Genomic DNA, 19,413 nt, shown 5'->3' with positions numbered 1-19,413 from the left:
TTTAAACTTAAGTTTTTAGGATTTATGACTTTCAGACCAGCAGATTCCTGTAGTTACATAGGCAGACCATCCTAAAAGAAACTGCATATTTCAAGAGATTTTATTTTGAACTTTTGTGTTTTTTAATGAGAGAAATCAAACTTTTCAACACATTTTTAATTTAAATTCAATTAATTAACATACACGGTATTATTAGTTTTAGAGGTAGAGGTCAGTGATAAGTCTTATATCACACCCAGTGCTCATTATATCAGGTACCCTCCCTTAATGCCCATCACTCAGACACCCCATCCCCACACCCACCTCCCCTCCAACAACCCTTAGTTTGTTTCCTGTGGTCAAGAGTCTCTTCTGGTTTGTCTCCCTCTCTGATTTCATTGTGTTTTACTTTTTTTCTCCCTTCCCCCATGATCCTCTGTTTTGTTTGTTGAGTTCCCCATATGAGTGAGATCATATAATTGTCTTCCTCTGATTGGCTTATTTCGCTTAGCATAACACCTTCAGTTCCATCCACATCATTGCAAATCACAAGATTTCTTTTTTTTTGGTGGTGGAATAGTAGTCCATTGTATACACACACACACAAATAACACACACACACATCATATCTTTATCTGTTCATCTGTTGATGGACATCTGGGCTCTTCTCCTAGTTAGGCTGTTGGGACATTGCTGCTATAAACATTGGGGTGCAAGTGCCCTTCAGATCACTACATTTGTATCTTTGGGGTAAATAACCAGTAGTGCAATTGCTGGGTGGTAGTGTAGCTATGTTTTCCAGAGTGGCTGCAGCAGCTTACATTCCCACCAACAGTATAATAGGGTTTCCCTTTCTCCGCATCCTCACCACCATCTGTCGTTTCCTGACTTGTTAATTTTAGTCATTCTGACTAGTGTGAGGTGGTATCTCATTGTGATTTTGATTTGTAGTTTTCTGATGCCGAGTGATGGGGAGCATTTTTTCGTGTGTCTGTTGGCCGGAGAAATGTCTGTTCATATCTTCTGACCATTTCTTGATTGGATTATTTGTCCTTTGGGTGTTGAGTTTGATAAGTTCTTTATAGATTTTGGCTATCAGTCCTTTATCTGATAAGATATTTGCAAATGTCTTCTTCCATTCTGTAGATTGCCTTTTGGTTTTGTCAGCTGTTTGCTGTGCAGAAGTTTTTTCTCATGATGAAGTCTCAATAGACGAAGTCCTAGTAGTCCATTTTTGCCTTTGTTTCCCTTGCCTTTGGAGACATGTCTAGCAAGAACTTGCTACAGCCGAGGTCAAGAAGGTTGCTGCCTGTGTTCTCTAGGATTTTGATGGATTCCTGTCTCATATTTATATCTTTCATCCATTTTGAGTCTCTTTTTGTGTCTGGTGTAAGGACTTAGTCTAGTTTCGTATGGCTGTCCAATTTTCCCAGCGCCATTTGTTGAGAGATGTTTATTTCCATTTTTTCCATTGGATGTTCTTTCCTGCTTTGTCAAAGATGAGTTGACCATAGAGTTGAGGGTTCATTTCTGGGTTCTCTGTTCTGTTCCATTGATTTGTGCATCTTGATGATCATGATCTTGTAATGTAGCTTGAAGTGAGGCATTATGATGCCATCAGCTTTGGTTTTCTTTTCCAGGATTCCTTTGGCTGTTCATGGTCTTCTGGTTCCATACAAATTTTAGGATTATTTGTTCCAGCTCTGTGAAAAAGTTGATGGTATTTTGATAAGGATCGCACTGAATGTATAGATTGCTCTAGGTAGCGTAGACATTTTAACAGCATTTGTTCTTCCATGAGCATGGAACGTTTTTCCATTTCTTTGTATCTTTCTCAATTTCTTTCATGAGTGTTCTATGGTTTTCTGAGTACAGATTCTTGGCCTCTTTGGTTAAGTTTATTCCTAGGTATCTTACGGTTTTTGGTGTGGTTGTAAATGGGATCAACTCCTTAATTTCTCTGTTTTGTCTCATAGTATATAAATGCAACTGGAAGATATCAAACTTTTAATTTTTTATGGAAAACCACACTCCTTTTTTTTTTTTAAGATTTTATGTATTTATTCATGAGAGACTCAGAGAGGCAGAGACACAGGCAGAGGGAGAAGCAAGCTCCCTGTGGGTACCAATGTGGGACTCCATCCCAGGACCCTGGGATCACAACCTGAATCAAAGGCAGACATTCAACCACTGAGCCACTCAGGTGCCCAGAACAACCTTTTTCTCTTCATGAAATTTATACCACTTATTTGCTTTATCATGAATGGTAATTTCTTCAGAGTAAAAACCTTTATAGTTTTAATGTTAGATTGTTCCTAAGTTCAGTATTGTCTTGTTCCTTTTGTTGTCAGTAGCATGTTAGGTTTATATATCTATTTTATTCTTATTTGCCTTTGTAGAATTGCACTTAAGATTAGTCTCCAGCATATATCTTTCATTGAACTCTTGATATGTATATACCTAATTTTCTTTATAATATCCAAGTTTATATTAGTTTTAAGCTTCCCAATTCAGAATTCAGATTCTTGTTAATTATTAAAATATTTTCCAGGAAAATAAGATAGCTGTTTAGGGGTTGTTTTGGGAGTTATACCTATTCTATTGAACATCAAGCCTTGTCTTTTTCTGATTTGGCAGGTACGAATAGATTATTTTGAGATCCTATGACATGGCTGTGTGTAAACCCTTTTCCATAAATGAAAGGCCTGTGATGGGAGAACAGATTCTGGCTTTCAAGCTTGGTCTTGAACCAGAAGGGCCAACGATATAGTGACCATTGTATATTTGCTCATGCTTCAGAGCCCAGTTGAAGATACTTGTTTAAAGTAACTTTATGAAATCCATGTTTAACTACTTTCATTTTTTTGGTATCTAGTTGTTTCTTTGAAAAATCACATGAAGTACTATGATGCTACACACCAGAATCAATTAAAGTTAAAAAAAATATTAGTATTACTGTAAAACTATTTCCCAGACTATACAGAAAATGGAAATTATAAAGGCTTTTGGAGTCTTTATATCAGCATGTGATTTCATTCTATGTGCTTGGTTTTAAAGCCAATTTATATATAGTTGTTTGAAAATGGTTTGTGTTCAAAATTGTTTGATATAACAGCTGTTACATCAATAAGGAATATTCTGATTTTGGTTTTTCATCATAATTTGTGCTTCATTCTAGAGATGAACCTAAAAGTTCGGTTCCTAGTCCAGCACATTTGGTAAGAAGGCAATTCCAAAAGGTTAAGCCAAATTTGGGAAGAGCACATGGTAAGAAAGAGGAACCAGACATTGGAAGAGACAGAGCAGATCAGAGTGAGGCAAGGAAGCCAGAAAATAATTTGCTGCAGCCAAGGGATTCTGACACCCATCTTCAAAAAGTAAGTTTGAAAAAAATACTTTTTTATCATTGGATTCTGTTTTGTCAAGATCATTAAGAAGTGAATTTTTAAGAATACAAATTTTGTTTTTTGTACTGTAAATTTTATAAAAATAGAATGACCTTCTAATATTATAAAAAGTTAGAAACCAGTCACACATATGTGTGTGTTTGTGTGTGTGTGTATAAGCTTAGAGCTTTAGGCACAGCTACTGAACCAAATTATCATAGAGATTGTTTCTATGGTAACATTAGCTGTTTCTTCTTAAATTTAAGGAAAAGGCTGGTTTTCTGACATCTTCGGAAGTTTCAGCAAGAAAAGATTGTATAGATTCCAGAGAGGCTAGTTTGGCAAAAAAAAATGCTCATTCAGAAGTTGGACCATCAGGAAGTGTTGGAGAAAAAACTGGAAGAGAAAATTCTCTGTCTTTAGTTGTTGAGGAGCAATGTGTCAGTAAACTATCAAGGTAAAGTCTTATTTAACAAATACTTTTAGAATAAGAAATAAAAATAACTTACTCTTTATAGATATCCTACCTTAACTTATTGATAGAGTAAAAAGATCTGTTAACAGAAATGTAGATGGTTTTTTATTTACAGGTCTGTTCCTTTCCCACTTAGGATTTTTATTTACCTAAAGTTTACCTTTTTCTGATGTTCTTAGGAAGATATTTCTTTCCTACATTTACAGTTTCTGGATATTAAGTGTATTAGACATGAGCAGAAAAACCTGACCAAAGTAGTATGTATTCCCTAAATAATTAAGGTGATAGTTTGATTTGGGCCATAAACATAGGTGAAGGGTACTCATGTTCTATAGTTTTTAAGGGGAGTGAAAAGGAACTTAAATTCTAAAAAACAACTTTGTTCTGATGGATTTTCTGCCTTCCCTTCTTTATTTTAACCTCTTCTGTTTACCCACTAGGATACACCAATATCACTTTTTGATCCCATATTCTGTTTTACTGGATCATTTTCCTTTTCTCATTTTCTTCTAATAATTTCTAGTCTCATGTCTTATCCTCATTTAAATAGCAAGGAAAAAATGGCCCCAGAATTAAAAATTTTTTATGAAAAATGTGTAAGTAGAACTAAGAATGAACTCTGAATAAGAAACTAGTAGTAATAGTACATTTCTTTCTTCATTTCACAGAGTAACTTTGACATAATGGATTGTGGGTGTTTTCATTTTAATGGCTTGGAGTGGGACTTCTTTCTAAGATTTGGTTTTCATTACAATATCTTTCTCCTTGTGCCTGTAATGACTATACTGTTATTTTGATTAAACGTCCAGCTCTCCACAGCTGTTAAAAGAATCAAATTACTCTAAAAGTGGTCTGGAACGAAGAACAACTATCTCCTCTGCTTCAGAGTGTGAGGTAGATCATAGTGGAAGGAGAATGCATCGCAAGATGAAACCAAGTGTCACCAGAGGGCGTGGATCTAAACGAGTTAGAAGTAAGACCTCTAAGAAGGAACCTCGTGCTTCTAAGGCCACGCTGGTGACTCTTCGGGCTTCACAGGAAGAAGATGAAGATGATGCTGAAGATTTTGAGCCTGATTATGAAGACGAAAGTTACCATCTTGCCCCAGAAGAAGTAAACAAAGCTCCAGTGTTTGTTCCCATTGGTCTCAGATCTCCAGAACCTGTTTCTGCTCAAATAGAGGAAACAATGGAAGAGGTGGTTTGTTTTTTTGAATTCTTGAAACTTTGTCTTTTTTTCTTATAGTGTGTCTTATAGTATTGTTTCTTCTTAGTGATTATTTTGATTTGAAAAGTTTGTTCTCTAAATAGCCTCTACTGTATGTAATTTATTTGAGGCCTGGTGGATATCTGAAGGAATAAGTAGAAGGAGGCTCCTGTGGTTACTTAAGCTTTATGACCCAGGCCCACTGTGAGGTAGTATAATAATAAGGAACAATTAGTTTCATTTAATATGTGGAGGTTGATTAATCTACTTTCTCATTAAGTTCTCTTTTTCATTTTGACAGGTGTTTTTTGTTAACTATCTGATAGGCTGAGGCTGTTTTAGTTGGTAAAGAAAGTAGAAGGGACGTATTCCTTTTTTTTCTTTTTTTAATTGTGGTAAAATACACATAAAATTTACCATCTTAGCTATTCTAAAGTGTGTAGTTTAGTGGTATTAAGTGTATTCATATTATTGTGCTGCACCATCACTACCATCTATCCACAGAACTTTTTTGTCTTGCAAAACTAAATCCTTACCCATTAAACAATATATTCCCATTACCTCCTCCCCTCTTGCTTATGGCAAGCACTATTCTACATTCATCTTTAGGACTTTAGGTACTTCATGTAACTAGAATCATACAGTATCTGTCCTCATCCATGTTGTAGCATGTGTCAGAATGTTCTTTCTTTAAGGTTGAATGATATTTCATCATGTACTATGCCACAGTTTATCTTTTCATGTGTCAATGGACAGTTGGATTGCTTCCATCTTTTCGGTACTGCAGAGAGTGGTGCTATGAACATGGGTGTACAAATGCCTCTTCTAAACCCTGTTCTCAGTTCTTTGGGGCATATACCTAGAAGTGGAGTCACTGTATTATATGGTAAAGTGTACACCGATTTTTACTCTTTTGAAAAACCTCCATACTGTTTCTATAACAGTTGCATCATTTTCCCTTCCTATCAGCAGTGTACAAGGTTTCTGCTTTCTCCACATTCTCACCAGCTCTCTTCCTTCCTTCCTTCCTTCCTTCCTTCCTTCCTTCCTTCCTTCCTTCCTTCCTTCCTTCCTTCCTCTTTCTCTTTTTTTTTTAAATTTTTTAAAAATTTTTATTTATTTATGATAGTCACACACACAGAGAGAGAGAGAGAGAGGCAGAGACACAGGCAGAGGGAGAAGCAGGCTCCATGCACCGGGAGCCTGACGTGGGATTCGATCCCGGGTCTCCAGGATTGCACCCTGGGCCAAAGGCAGGCGCTAAACCGCTGCACTACCCAGGGATCCCCTTTCTTTCTCTTTCTTCTTTCTTCTTTCTTCTTTCTTCTTTCTTCTTTCTTCTTTTCCCTTAGTAGCCATCCTAATGGATAGGAGGTGGAGGGACATAATATTTTAACTTACTTTGTTATTAGAGCTCCTTTTTTGGCTTCTTGGGTCTAGTATTCCAGCTTTGTTTCTGCCTCAATTTTCAGTAAATTACTCGGCTTAAAGAGCAGCACAACTGCATCTCTTCTGTATTAAGGATATGTGGTAATTTCTGAGTCATTTGCAACAGAATTTGGAGCTGAGATAGTTGTGATGATAATAATAAAAGAAGTAGGAGGGATCCCTGGGTGGCGCAGCGGTTTAGCGCCTGCCTTTGGCCCAGGGCGTGATCCTGGAGACCCGGGATCGAATCCCACGTCAGGCTCCCGGTGCTTGGAGCCTGCATCTCCCTCTGCCTGTGTCTCTGCCTCTCTCTCTCTCTCTGTGTGTGTGTGACTATCATAAATAAATAAATAAATAAATATTAAAAAAAATAAATAAAAGAAGTAGGAAACTTAAATCAATTCAAGTAATGTTGAATCCAGAAGTAATAGATTATTGAATCTGTAAGTTTATATTTATGGTAAATGGAAGTCCACAGCCACCTTTATTTATTCACTGTTAATAATCACAAGGACAGCTGATTAATACTGCATAAAAAATGATTTAGCTGTATGTTTTGTGTTTTACAAATTTCATTGGTTGAAAGGCAGATTGTTAAGTGAAAGAAGCCAGTTGCAAAAGAATCACATATAATTCCATTCACATGAAATGTCTTAAACAGGAAAATCTGTAGAGACAGAAAGTAAATTAGTGGTTTGGCTTAGGGATTTGGAGATGAGGGGTTAAGAGAGTGATAACTGGGGACGCCTGGGTGGCTCAGTGGTTGAGCATCTGCCTTCGGCCCAGGGTGTGATCCTGGAGACCCGGGATGAAGTCCCACATTGGGCTCCATGTGAGAAGCCTGCTTTTCCCTCTGCCTGTGTCTCTGCCTCTCTCTCTCTGTATCTTTCATGAATAAATAAGTAAAATCTTTAAAAAAAAAAAAAAAAAAGTGAGGGCAGCCCAGATGGCTCAGCGGTTTAGCGCCGCCGCCTTCAGCCCAGGGCCTGATCCTGGAGACCCGGGATCGAGTCCCACATCGGGCTCCCTGCATGGAGCCTGCTTCTCCCTCTGCCTGTGTCTCTGTCTCTCTTTCTCTCTGTGTCTCTCATGAATAAATAAAAATAAATAAAATCTTAAAAAAAAGTGATTACTAATGGATATGGGGTTCTTGAAGAAATGAAAATGTTCTAAAAGTAGAATATCTACAATATTTCCATTTATCATTCATTCTCAACTCTTCAGAAAAATTTTTTTTCAAGTCACTTGAACTTTTTCATTGATCCCAGGTCTATAGAGTAGTAGCAAAGATTTTCTCTAATATTTGCTCCTGAAAAAAGGACGCATAAGTGTTACTATAGTAATTATATCATGAAGGCAGATTTTCATTTTTTTTTAAGACTTTATTTATCCATTCATGATAGTCACACATAGAGAGAGAGAGAGGCAGAGACACAGGCAGAGGGAGAAGCAGGCTCCATGCAGGGAGCTTTGTATCCTTGTATCTATTGCCCTCTAGTTTTTAGAAAGCACTCCATAAATAGATTGATGAGAGAAATTATGGGTAAGTAGACCAAAGTGGGGATAATAGAAGTGAAATGCGAGGTACTAAGAAAATTGCCTTGGAAATTTTGCCTATTGTTTGTAAGGATCACAGACCCTTTGAAAACCTTAAATGTTTTAACTTTTGCCAAGTTGATGTCAGTCAATCTAAGAATTACTGTATTTCATTTTTAAATTGTGTATGAATGTGGATTGTTTCTTCAGTTTAACACTTTATTTTATCCTGTCATGGTGTTTTACTGAGTGTGGTATGCCAAAATGAAATAATGAAACTTCTTGTTTTTGACAGCTTGAAATAACCGTGAACGCACCAGATATAGGATGCATAGCTGTTGTTGAACATCCACTCTCAAACACAGATGTGACTACTCAGGAAATGAAAGAAGAAGAAAGTATAAAGGCATTATCTGTTGTAAGCATCCATTTTAATGTGTTTTGTTTTAACTCTTTGTTTTATTTCAAATGAATGGAAGTTTATTTTGAAAGCTTTAAGTTGGGCAGCCCTGGTGGCTCAGCGGTTTAGCGCTGCCTGCAGCCCGGGGTGTGATCCTGGAGACCCTGGATCGAGTCCCACGTCAGGCTCCCTGCATGAAGCCTGCTTCTCCCTCTGCCTGTGTCTCTGCCTCTCTCTCTCTCCTCTTTGTGTATACTCATGAATAAATAAATAAATAAAATCTTAAAAAAAAAATAAGAAAGCTTTAAGTTTACAAACCATTCTTACTATAATTTCTATCATTATAGGGAGCCATAGTAGAAACTGGTGAATAATCATGGATTTTGTATTTCGCTTGAAAGTGTTGATTTTTGGTATATGCATGAATAACTCTTAATATCCTTATAAACTGAGGTAAAGGTTCTGTTCCATTAAATCCATATTAAATACAAATTACTTAAAATATATTTAGTTGCATTTTGTTTGGTACTCTTCCTTATTTGATTAGTATTTATCTTGTTTTTGGAAATGAAGACTGGGAATTATACTCTTTAACAACTATTAAGATACAACTCACACACCATGTAAGTCACCCATTGAAAGTGTACAATTTAGTGGGTTTTGGTATATTTATAGATATTTGCAAACATTGTCTTGGTCAATTTTAGAGCATTTTTGTCACCTCAGAAAGAAACCTTGTGGCCACAAAGTAGTTGCTCCCTATTTCCTCCTACTGGTTGCTAGATAACCAGTAATTTACTTTTTGTCTCTACAGATTTGTCTGTTCTGGATGTTTCATATAAATTAACTCATATGGTATGGACTTTTGTGCCTGGCTTTTTTCACTTAGCATATTTTCAAGATTCAGCCATGTTCTAGCATGTATTAGTAGTACTTTATTCCTTTTTTTGGTCAGGTAATACTCCATATGGATACCACATTTTGTTTATCTGTTCATGTATTCATGAACATTTAGGTCGTTTCCATCTTTTGGCTATTATAAAGAATGTTACTGTAAACATTTATGTAGAAGTTTCTCTTTTGACAGTACATTTTCATATTTCTTGGATACCTTCCCAGGAGTGTAATTGCTGGCTCATATGGTTACTCTGTGTTTAATAATTTGAGGAAGTAGCGAACTGTTTTCCAAAGCTGATGTACCATTTTAATATTCCCACTAGCAGTGTATAAAGGTTCCAATTTCACATCCTTGCAAAAACACTTTTTATTTGACTTTTTGGATCTAGCCATCTTTAGTGAATATGAAATGGTACCTTCCTGTGGTTTTGATTATTTGCATTCCCTAATGGCTAATGACATCAAGCATGTTTTCATGTGCTTATTGACCATTTGTAGATCATCTTTATAGAAATGTCTATTCATACCCTTTTCCCATTTTTTAAAATTCATGATTTGTCTTTTTATTATTGAATTGTAAGAATTTTCTTATATTGTCTGGATACAAGTCTTTTGTCACTTACATGTTTGCAAATATTTTCTCCTATTCTGTGAATTGTCTTTTCATTTTCTTGATGGTTCACTTTAAAGTACAAAATTTCGAGCACCCGAGTGGTTCAGTAGTTGAGTGTCTGCCTTTGGCTCAGGTCGTGATCCCAGGGTGCTGGGATCGAGTCCCACATTGGGCTCCTCAGCCTGCTTCTCCCTCTCCCTTTGTCTCTGCCTCTCTCTCTCTTTGTCTCTCACAAATAAATAAGTAAAATCTTAAGTAAAAAAGTTTTTAGTTATGAAGTCCAGTTTATCTTTTTTGTTGCTCATGCTTTTCTGTAATATCTAAGAATTCTTTGTGAAAGCCAAGGTCCTCAAGATTGACTCCAATTTTTCTTCTATTAGTTTTACTTATTTTTTATTTTTTTAGAGAGCACGCCTGCCGAGTTTGGGGGGCAGGAGCAGAGGGAGAGAGAAAATCTTAAGCTGGGTGTAGAGCCTGACATGGAGTTCAATCTCACGACCCTGAAATCATGACCTAAGAAATTAAGAGTCAGATGCTCAACTAACTGAGCCATCCTAATAGTTTTATAGATTTTCCTATAGTTTTTTTTTAAAGATTTTATTTATTTATTCATGAGAGATACACAGGGAGAGAGAGAGAGAGAGAGAGAGAGAGAGAGAGAGAGAGAGAGGCAGAGACACAGGCAGAGGGAGAAGCAGGCTCCATGCAGGGAGCCCCACGTGGGACTTGATCCCGGGTCTCCAGGATCACACTCTGGGCTGCAGGTGGCGCTAAACCTCTGGATTCTCAGTTCTATTCCATTGATTTATATGTCTATCCTTGTACCAGTGATGCTCTATTGATTATGGTTGCTTAATGTTTTGGAATTAGAAAGAATATGTCATCCTACTTGATTCTTTGTTGAGGATTGTTTTGGCTGTTGTGGAGCTCTTGGCAATTCCATATGGATTTTAAAAACTTGTCATTTTGGCACATTATCTAGGATTCTGATTAGGATTACATTGAATCTGTAGATCACTTTGTGGTGGGGGCTAGTCCCCTCTTCACAATATTGTTTTCCAATGAATGAACATGAGTATTTGCCCATTTACTTAGGTTTTGATTTTTTTCAACAGTGTTTCATAGTTTGCACAGTATAGACTTTGCACTTCCTTTGTTAAATTTATTATCAAGTATGTTATTTTTGATACTGTTGTGAATGGAACTGTATTTTCAATTTCGCTTTCAGGTTCTTTATTGCAAATGTAGAGAAATATGATTTTTGTATATTGGTCTTACATCCTGGAACTTTGTTGAACTCTTTAGTTCTAGTAGCTTTTTTAGTTTATTCCTTAGACTTTTCTACATATAAGATCATGACCTATGTTTAACAGTTTCCACTCCTTTGTAATCAATAATGAAGAACTGTAAAAATCATGGTTTTTGAGACAGAACATATATTTGGGAAAATATGTAAGACGTTGTTTATCTTTTCCTCTTTTAGGAAGTGAACACAGGTGAACATATCCAAGATGAAACAGGTAACTGTTAATAAGGGAACTGCTAAAACTACTTGGTTAACACTAACAGGGTGATTTTGTATTGGTATTTGTTAGCAAATGAATCATTTTACTGGAGAGTTGAACAATATGTTCCACTGTTGAATGTGTTATATCCAGGAGAAACTTGGATTCTTGGAATAATTATGAAGTGAGTTAAGAATTAAATGTTTAGTAAAGAAATATTACTTATTTCCTCTCTCTGCACAGTTGTACTTTCTTTGTAGGTAGTAAGTTACTTAAGGAGAAGGAGGCATTTTCAATGAGTAAAAGCTAACAATCAATGATTTCTTTTTTGGAGTAACAAAAATTGCCCTAGTAAGACATTAGTGGTATGGAGGATATTGAAACTTGTTGCTAGAGGATAAATATTTGAATTAAAAATGTTTTCTAAGTAAACAAACTTCAATTTTCAGCTTCATTTTTCTATTTTAATGTTGGTATATTTCCTCACAAGGTACCAATGATGGAAGCACTGAAGCTGCTATAACTTTACTTACAATGGGAGATCTAGTGTTGCAGTCAGAGATCGGTACAGAGCAGAGTGATGGTAAGGATGAAATATAAGTCCTACCAAAAAAAGCCTTTTATTTTTTAAAGATTTTATTTATTTGAGAGAGAGAGAGAGCACGAGAGAGTGAACATGAGGAGGAAGGACAGAGAGAGAGGGATAAGGAGGCTCCCTGCTGAGCAGACAACTGGAAGCAGGACTTGATCCCAGGACCTTGGAATCATGACCTGAGTCGAAGGCAAATGCTTAACTGACTGAGCCAGCCAGGTGCTTCAAATAAAGCCTTTTTTGACTTTTAAGAAATTATACCCACATTTGACTAATAAGGCAGTATCTGCCTTTTACATTTGGCATAATTTTGTTTTTTTCCAGAAAAAGGTAATATGTGTGTATTGATCCATCTAACTTACCCCTTTAGATATAGTAGCCACGATTTCAAAGTAGTACACTTGGTTTATTTTAAAAAAGTTTTATTCCTGGATTATATAGTGAGTCTTACACTTTATTCATCATAAACATGATAAACATAAGCATCATAAACATGGGTTAACTGATCTCATTGGTCACTGATCACTTTATACATGTTACTTTAGCAAAGGAGTTCCTGCTTTGGATTGTCTTCACAGTTACCTGACAATCGAATATAGTATGAAGGGACAATAGCAGTCATTGAAATAATCTAGTTGTGACTATTCTGTTACTTTGGACTGACCCAAAATATATGTCAACCCATAAGTATTAGACTAACCTTACGGAGAAGTTATGATCTTTACTGTCTGAGGACCCTTCTAGTTTACGTATACTAAATGGATAGTTATGCTAATTATATTCGTCCTCATTATTTTGTCTGGAGATGAGTTGCCTGCCATTTATCTTAGGCTTTAGACTTCTAGACCCATATCTATATATTTATCAAGGAGTTTTCTGGTTGGTGTTCCTTATATAGACTTATTTACTCTCATGTTTGTTTTTTTGTTTTTGTGGGTTTTTCTTTCTTTTTTTTTTTTTTGAGTAAATTATACACCCAGTGTGGGGCTCAAACTCATGTCCCCAAGATCAAGAGTGACATATTCTACCAACTAAGCCATCCAGGTGCCCATATATTAGCTCGTTTCTCAATGACAGAGTATTGCTTTGGAGCTTGTCACAAATCTTTAGAAAATAATATGCAGGTTTTGAAAAATTGTAAATGAAGATAATCCTACCTTGAAACTTATTTGAGGCTATGTAATTACTGAAGGTAACAGATTCATTTTTCCTTATAATAGCACAAAAATTATAGTCTGTAAGAATTATTAGGCTTAGAACAAGTCAAATCTCTGGCATAAAATATATGATCTTATATTTAAATTTGGAGCCAAAAAGAGTAAACTTTAAAAATAATATAGAATTTTACAGTTGCTTAATGTAGAGGGATTTATTTTCTTTGGACACCTACTTGTATTGGGTCATTTTTAATTTTCTCTTTTTTTCTGTAATAGGAGTATGTGTACTTCTTGATGTTCATTCAAAGGATAAAAGCTGTGTTCCTTTTAGCCCACATAATGTAAATCACAAAATTATTCCTGAATGTCAGGAACTTTCTTCAGCTGTCAATACTACATCTCCATCATCATTAGAAGAAAACAAGATTGTATTGGAAGAGCAAAGTACTAAAGAAGAAACTGATTTAGTGGAGAAAGTAAAGGAAAACGCTGTATCAATCAGGTTTATTTTGCTTTCTTAAACTCTTGAGTTTTATAGTATGCAATTAATAAATACATTTTTAAAAAAGATTTTTATTTATTTATTCATGAGAGGCAGAGACATAGGCAGAGGGAGAAGCAGGCTCCCTGCAGGAGCCTGACGGGGGGACTTCATCCCAGGACCCTGGGATCATGGCCTGAGCCAAAGGCAGATGCTCACTCAACCAATGAGCCAACCCTAATAAGTACATTTAAACCAACTATCATTTTAGTTAATAGCTTTTGAGTAATACTTGTATAAGTGTGAAGTAGGCACTGCTAATTTCTCAGCCTTTAAAGTGAGGATTGGCTGGTTTGATTTCAGTGTAATGGTTTGCATTTTTTTAAAGATTTTATTTATTTATTTGAGAGTGTATGAGCATGAGCAGGGAAAGGGGGGACAAGTGAGAGGGATAAGCAGACTCCCTGTTAGCAGGGAGCCTGACAGGGGGCTCGATCCCAGGACCCTGGGATCATGACCTGAGCCTAAGACAGATGTTTAACCATCTGAGCCCCCCAGGTGCCCCTGCCTTGCCTTTTTTTTTTTTTTAAACTTATTTTTTTAAAGTAGACTCCACACTGATCATGGGGCTTGAATTCATGACTTTGAGATCAGAAGCCACAGTGTCTACTCACTGAGCCAGCCAGGCACCCCTAGTGGTTTGCATATTAAAGTCAATGCAATGTGTGCATCTTTGAATTGAAGCTTTAGTGAAATAGTTTTATGTAAATATACTCTGTTTTCCAAACTTGGTCCAGATTCTCTTCCCTTCTCTAGACTTTTTTTTTTTTAAGATTTTCTTTCTTTACTCATGAGAGACACAGAGAGGGGCAGAGACACAGGGGGAGGGAGAAGTAAGCTCCTTGCAGGGAGCCCGATGTGGGTGGGACTAGTGCCTGGACACCTGGATCACACACTGAGCTGAAGGCAGACACTTAACCATTGAGCCACCCAGACATCCCCCTTCTAGATTTTGAATAAAATTACTGCTGTGTGTTTTCAGCATTAAAAAATGAACACTTAGAGATACTGTGGCACCTGAATAGGTGACATATAACTATCATAATGTATGAAATGAGATGGAATTCTTACATGGTTGATGAATTTTTCTCTCTTCCCCTCTTTCTTTTTCTAGGAATACAACTTCTGATGTGACCAGTAATTTGAGAATGAGAAGTAGATTTCCCAAGCCTAAACCAAATCTTAAGGCTTTGAGAACAAACAGGTTGAATGTTCATCAGGAAGTTCCCAATTTGTTTGTAAACAGAGGAGAAGTAATAGAAAGTCAAAGAGGTAAATTTTATTCCCTTAAATAGCTACAAAATTACTTTTACAAGAGAAATTGCATTAACATTTCAAGTGGAATATTCGGATAAAGTTATTTTAATTTAGTATTAAAAGTTTCAAAATGGAGAGTGAACTAGGTAAACACCAATAAATGCATCAACTAGCTTCATTATCATTTTGTGTTTTGTTGACCCAAAATAACACACGTTTGAACTGCATGAGTCCACTCTTCATGTCTTTTTAAAAGTTTTTAAAAAATTTATTCATTTGAGAGAGAGAGAAAGAGCACAAGCGGGGGAGGAAGAGGCCGAAGGAGAGGGAGAAGTAGACTCCCTCTACTGACTTGGGAGCCCACTGTGGGGCTTGATCCCAGGACCTGGAGATCATGACCTGAGCCGAAGGCAGATGCCCAACTATCTGAGCCAACAACACACCCCAGATTTTTAAAAAGATTTTATTTATTTATTTAGAGCAAGAGTGGAGGGAGCAGGAGAAGGAGAGGGAATATGAGAATCCTAAGCAGACTCCATATGGAGTGTGGAGCCCCACGTGGGGCTTGATCTTGACCCTGAGATCATGACCTGAGCTGAAATCAAGAGTTGGATGCTTAACTGACTGAGCTACCCAGGCGCCCTTATACATGGATTTTTTTTTAAATAAATACAGTATAGTATTATAACTGTATTTGCTCTCTTCCTTATGATTTTCTTAACATTTTATTTGTTCTAGTTTACTTTATTGTAAGAGTACAGTATCTAATATATTTAACATGCAATTATGTGTTGGTTGACTATTTATGTCACCAATAAGGCATCTGGTCAATAGTATACTATTAGTGGTTAGGGTTTTTGAGAATCAAATATGCAGATTTTTTACTGCATGAGAGGTTTTCTGCACTCAAACCCCATGTTTTTCAAGAGTTAGCTATATTTACTTGATTAAACATTTTCTTGTGTATTTTTTGTGTGTACATGAATATTCAAGCAAACATTTTTTTTTTTTAGAAAGATAAACGTGTGTGGCAAAGAATAAGACACTGTCCACAGGTTTAAAATGTAATAAACTTTGGTTCCCAGTCCCCTAACCTTACATCTAGTAGTAAACTGCCTTTATGTTTTTATTGTAGACTTCCAAAAGTGTTTTATATGTATAAGCATCTAAATGTGGGACTGGGTACAAAGATACATTCACACGCACATATATACACACACACATATATGTATAAAAATATATGTGTATTCTTTTCAGAACAAAAATATAAGCATACTATATCATACATATTATATGTTCAGCACTTCTGTTTTATTTTAATTAATTAACTAATTTTTAAAAGATTATTTATTAGAGAGAGCAAGCATGGGGTCAAGAGGCAGAGGGAGAGGGAAAGAGAGTCCCATGCAATCTCTGGGCTGAGCATGGAGCCCTGCACAGTGCTTGATCCCATAATTTCAGGAGAATGACTTGAGCCAAAACCAAGAGTCAAACACTTATCCAACTGTGTTAGCCAGGCACCCCTTGTTCAGCTCTTAAAAATAACCGTTTTACTGAGATAATTCTATATAGTTAACCCATTTGAAGCGTATACTTATGGTGTTTAAAAGTTATGTAACCAAAAAAAAAAAGTTATGTAACCTTCACCATTAACAGTTGGAGCATGCACTCCCCATATCCTTCAACCCTTTTCTTTTTTTTTTTTTTTTTCTTCAACCCTTTTCAACCCTAGGCAACCAGTAATCTACCTTCTGTAGCTTTGCCTATTTGGGACATTTCATTTAGATGAAATCATATAATATGTGGCCTTTTGTGTCTGGTTTCTTTTACTTAGCATATTTTCAAGGATCATCTGTGTTGTAGCATGTGTCAAATAGTCCATTTCTTTTTCTTGCCAAATATTCCATTATATAAATATACTACTTTTTGTTTACTCATTCATCTGTTGATGGGCATTTAGGTTGTTTTCTATCTTATGGCTATTAGAAGTAATGCTGCTAAGGACACTCGTGTAAGTTTTTGTGTGGACATAAGATTTCATTTGTCTTGGATTTATACCTACAAGTGGAATTGCTGGATCATATGGTAATTCTGTATTTCACTTTTTGAGGAACTGCCATACTGTTTCAAAAGAGGTAGCAATGAAGAAGCTTGGGTGGCTCGGTGGTTGAGCACCTGCCTTTGGCTTAGGTGGTGATCCCAGGGTCCTGGGATCGAGTTCTGCATTGGGCTCCCTGCATGGAGCCTGCTTCTCCCTCTGCCTGTGTCTCTGCCTCTCTCTGTGTGTTTTCATGAACAAATAAATAAACTGTTTTAAAACACAAAACACACCAAAAAAAAAAAAAAACCCCGAAAGTAGCAACATTCTGCATTTCCTTTGGTTTTCTTTTTCCTTTCTTTTTAAAAATATTTTTTTGTTTTATTTTTAAGTAATCTATACCCAGTGTGGGGCTTGAACTTATAACTCACATCAAGAGTCACATGGTCTACCAACAGAGCCAGCCAGGTACCCCACCATTGTCTGTTTTCACCAACATTCTGTGATGGTTTCAGTTTCTGTATCCTCCTAGACACTTGTTATGAGATATGCCAGGGGACTTAAACTAGTATCTCATTGTGGTTTTGATTTCTATTTCCCTCGTGGCCAATGATACTGAATATCTTTTCATGTGCTTATTTATTTTCTTTCTTTTTTTTTTAAGATTTTATTTATTCATGAGAGACAGAGAGAGAGAGAGGCAGAGACACAGGTAGAAGGAGAAGCAGGCTCTATGCAGGGAGCCTGATGGTGGGATTCGATCCCGATCCTGGGTCTCTAGGATCACGCCCCGGGCTGAAGGCGGTGCTAAACCACTGAGCCACCCAGGCTGCCTTTTGTGTTTTTTTTAAATTGAGTTCTTTATATAGTAGCACTCTGTATTTAAAGATTAGTATATTTTAAAAATCTTTCTGTGTGATCACCTAGTGCTTTCATTTTTTTTAATAGCCTCACTGTATTGTAATGTACCTGTGGAATCCTACTCCTATACCAACCCCCACCATCTGCCAAGAGCCCAACTCTTTCCTGTGCTAGTAAGAGCAGGACAAACAGTGCACTTAATAAGTTATCTAGATTGTCTTAAGCCCTGTAGGTAGAAGATCTGGATAGTTAGCATCATCTTTTCCCTACTTTGTGGTTCCTGATTTCTGGAATTTCCTTTCAACCAAGAACTCTGATGATTCAGTTAGTTAATTCATTACTTACTCTTAGTTCAGAAATACCCAGAAGCTATTTCAATGTGCAGGCTGAAGTTACCTTTTATATTTTTATTCAGTTTTTTTAAATTTGAGTGTGGTTGACACACAGGATTACATTAGTTTCAGGTGTACAATGTAGTGATTCAGTAAGTTTGTATGTTATGCTATGCTTACACAAGTAGAGCTACCATTTCTCACTATACGATGCTATTACAATAACATTGACTGTATTCCCTATGCTATGCCTTTTATTCTCATGACTTACTCATTTTATAACTGGAAGCCTATATCTTCTACTCTCTTTCACCCACTTTATCTATTCTCCTACTTTTTCCCCTCTGGAAGCCACCAGTTTGTTCTCTACTTGTAGATATGATTATGCTCTTCATTTGTTTCCTCACTTGCTTTTTTAAAGATTCCATATATGAGTGAAATTATACGGTATTTATTTCTCTGACTTACTTCACTTAACATAATACCTTTTAGGTCCATCCATCTATAGCTGTTGTCACAAATGGCCCAATCTCATCCTTTTAATGGCTTTGTAGTATTCCTGTTGTTTCCCATTGTGTGTAGATGTCCCATCTTCCTTTTCCATTCATGTGCTAATGGACACTTGGGTTGCTTCCATATTTTGGCTATTGTAAGTAATGCTACAGTAAATGTCGGGGTGGTACATATATCTTTTGAATTAGTGTTTTTGGTTTCTTTGTGTAAATACCTACTAGTGGAATTTATTGAATGATATGGTATTCGTATTTTTAAGTTTTAGAGAAACAGCCTTACAGTTTTCCACAGCAGCTGCACCAATTTACATTCTCACTAATAGTACACAAGATGCCTTTTTTTCTACATCCCTATCCACACTTGTTATTTCTTGTGTGTATGTGTGTGTTTGTATTTAGCCATTCTTGTGATATCTTGTGGTTTTGATTTGCGTTTCCTTGATGATTAGTGATGTTGAGCATCTTTTCATTTGTCTACTGTCCATCTGTGTGTCTTCTTTGGAAGAATGTCTATGCAGATCCTATGCACCCCCCCTCCCTTTTTTTTTCCTAAGATTTTTATTTATTCATTCATAGAGACAGAAAGAGAGGCAGAGACATAGGCAGAGGGAGAAGCAGGCATCATACAGAGAGCCCGACGTGGGACTCGATCCCGGGTTTCCAGGATCACGCCCTGGGCTGCAGGTGGCGCTAAACCG

At 36.5% G+C, this 19,413-nt stretch overlaps 1 protein-coding gene across 2 annotated transcripts in view; it reads left to right on the top strand.

Annotated features, from left to right (window-relative positions):
• The window catches only part of BDP1 (B double prime 1, subunit of RNA polymerase III transcription initiation factor IIIB), an 89,147-nt gene that overhangs the window by 49,458 nt on the left and 20,276 nt on the right, over positions 1–19,413 (top strand). For both annotated transcript variants that reach the window (XM_055331841.1, XM_055331843.1), the window contains exons 23-30: positions 3,158–3,356; positions 3,632–3,822; positions 4,650–5,037; positions 8,306–8,428; positions 11,404–11,440; positions 11,916–12,008; positions 13,451–13,676; positions 14,830–14,987. In XM_055331841.1, coding sequence (XP_055187816.1) covers positions 3,158–3,356; positions 3,632–3,822; positions 4,650–5,037; positions 8,306–8,428; positions 11,404–11,440; positions 11,916–12,008; positions 13,451–13,676; positions 14,830–14,987 — 1,415 coding nt within the window. The remainder of the gene's footprint in view (positions 1–3,157; positions 3,357–3,631; positions 3,823–4,649; positions 5,038–8,305; positions 8,429–11,403; positions 11,441–11,915; positions 12,009–13,450; positions 13,677–14,829; positions 14,988–19,413) is intronic.

This window comes from Nyctereutes procyonoides, unplaced genomic scaffold (genome assembly GCF_905146905.1).
Source record: "Nyctereutes procyonoides isolate TBG_1078 unplaced genomic scaffold, NYPRO_anot_genome, whole genome shotgun sequence".
NCBI lineage: Eukaryota > Metazoa > Chordata > Mammalia > Carnivora > Canidae > Nyctereutes > Nyctereutes procyonoides.
The sequence above is the reverse complement of the archived record's forward strand: the minus strand, read 5'-3'. Positions and strand labels throughout refer to the sequence as shown.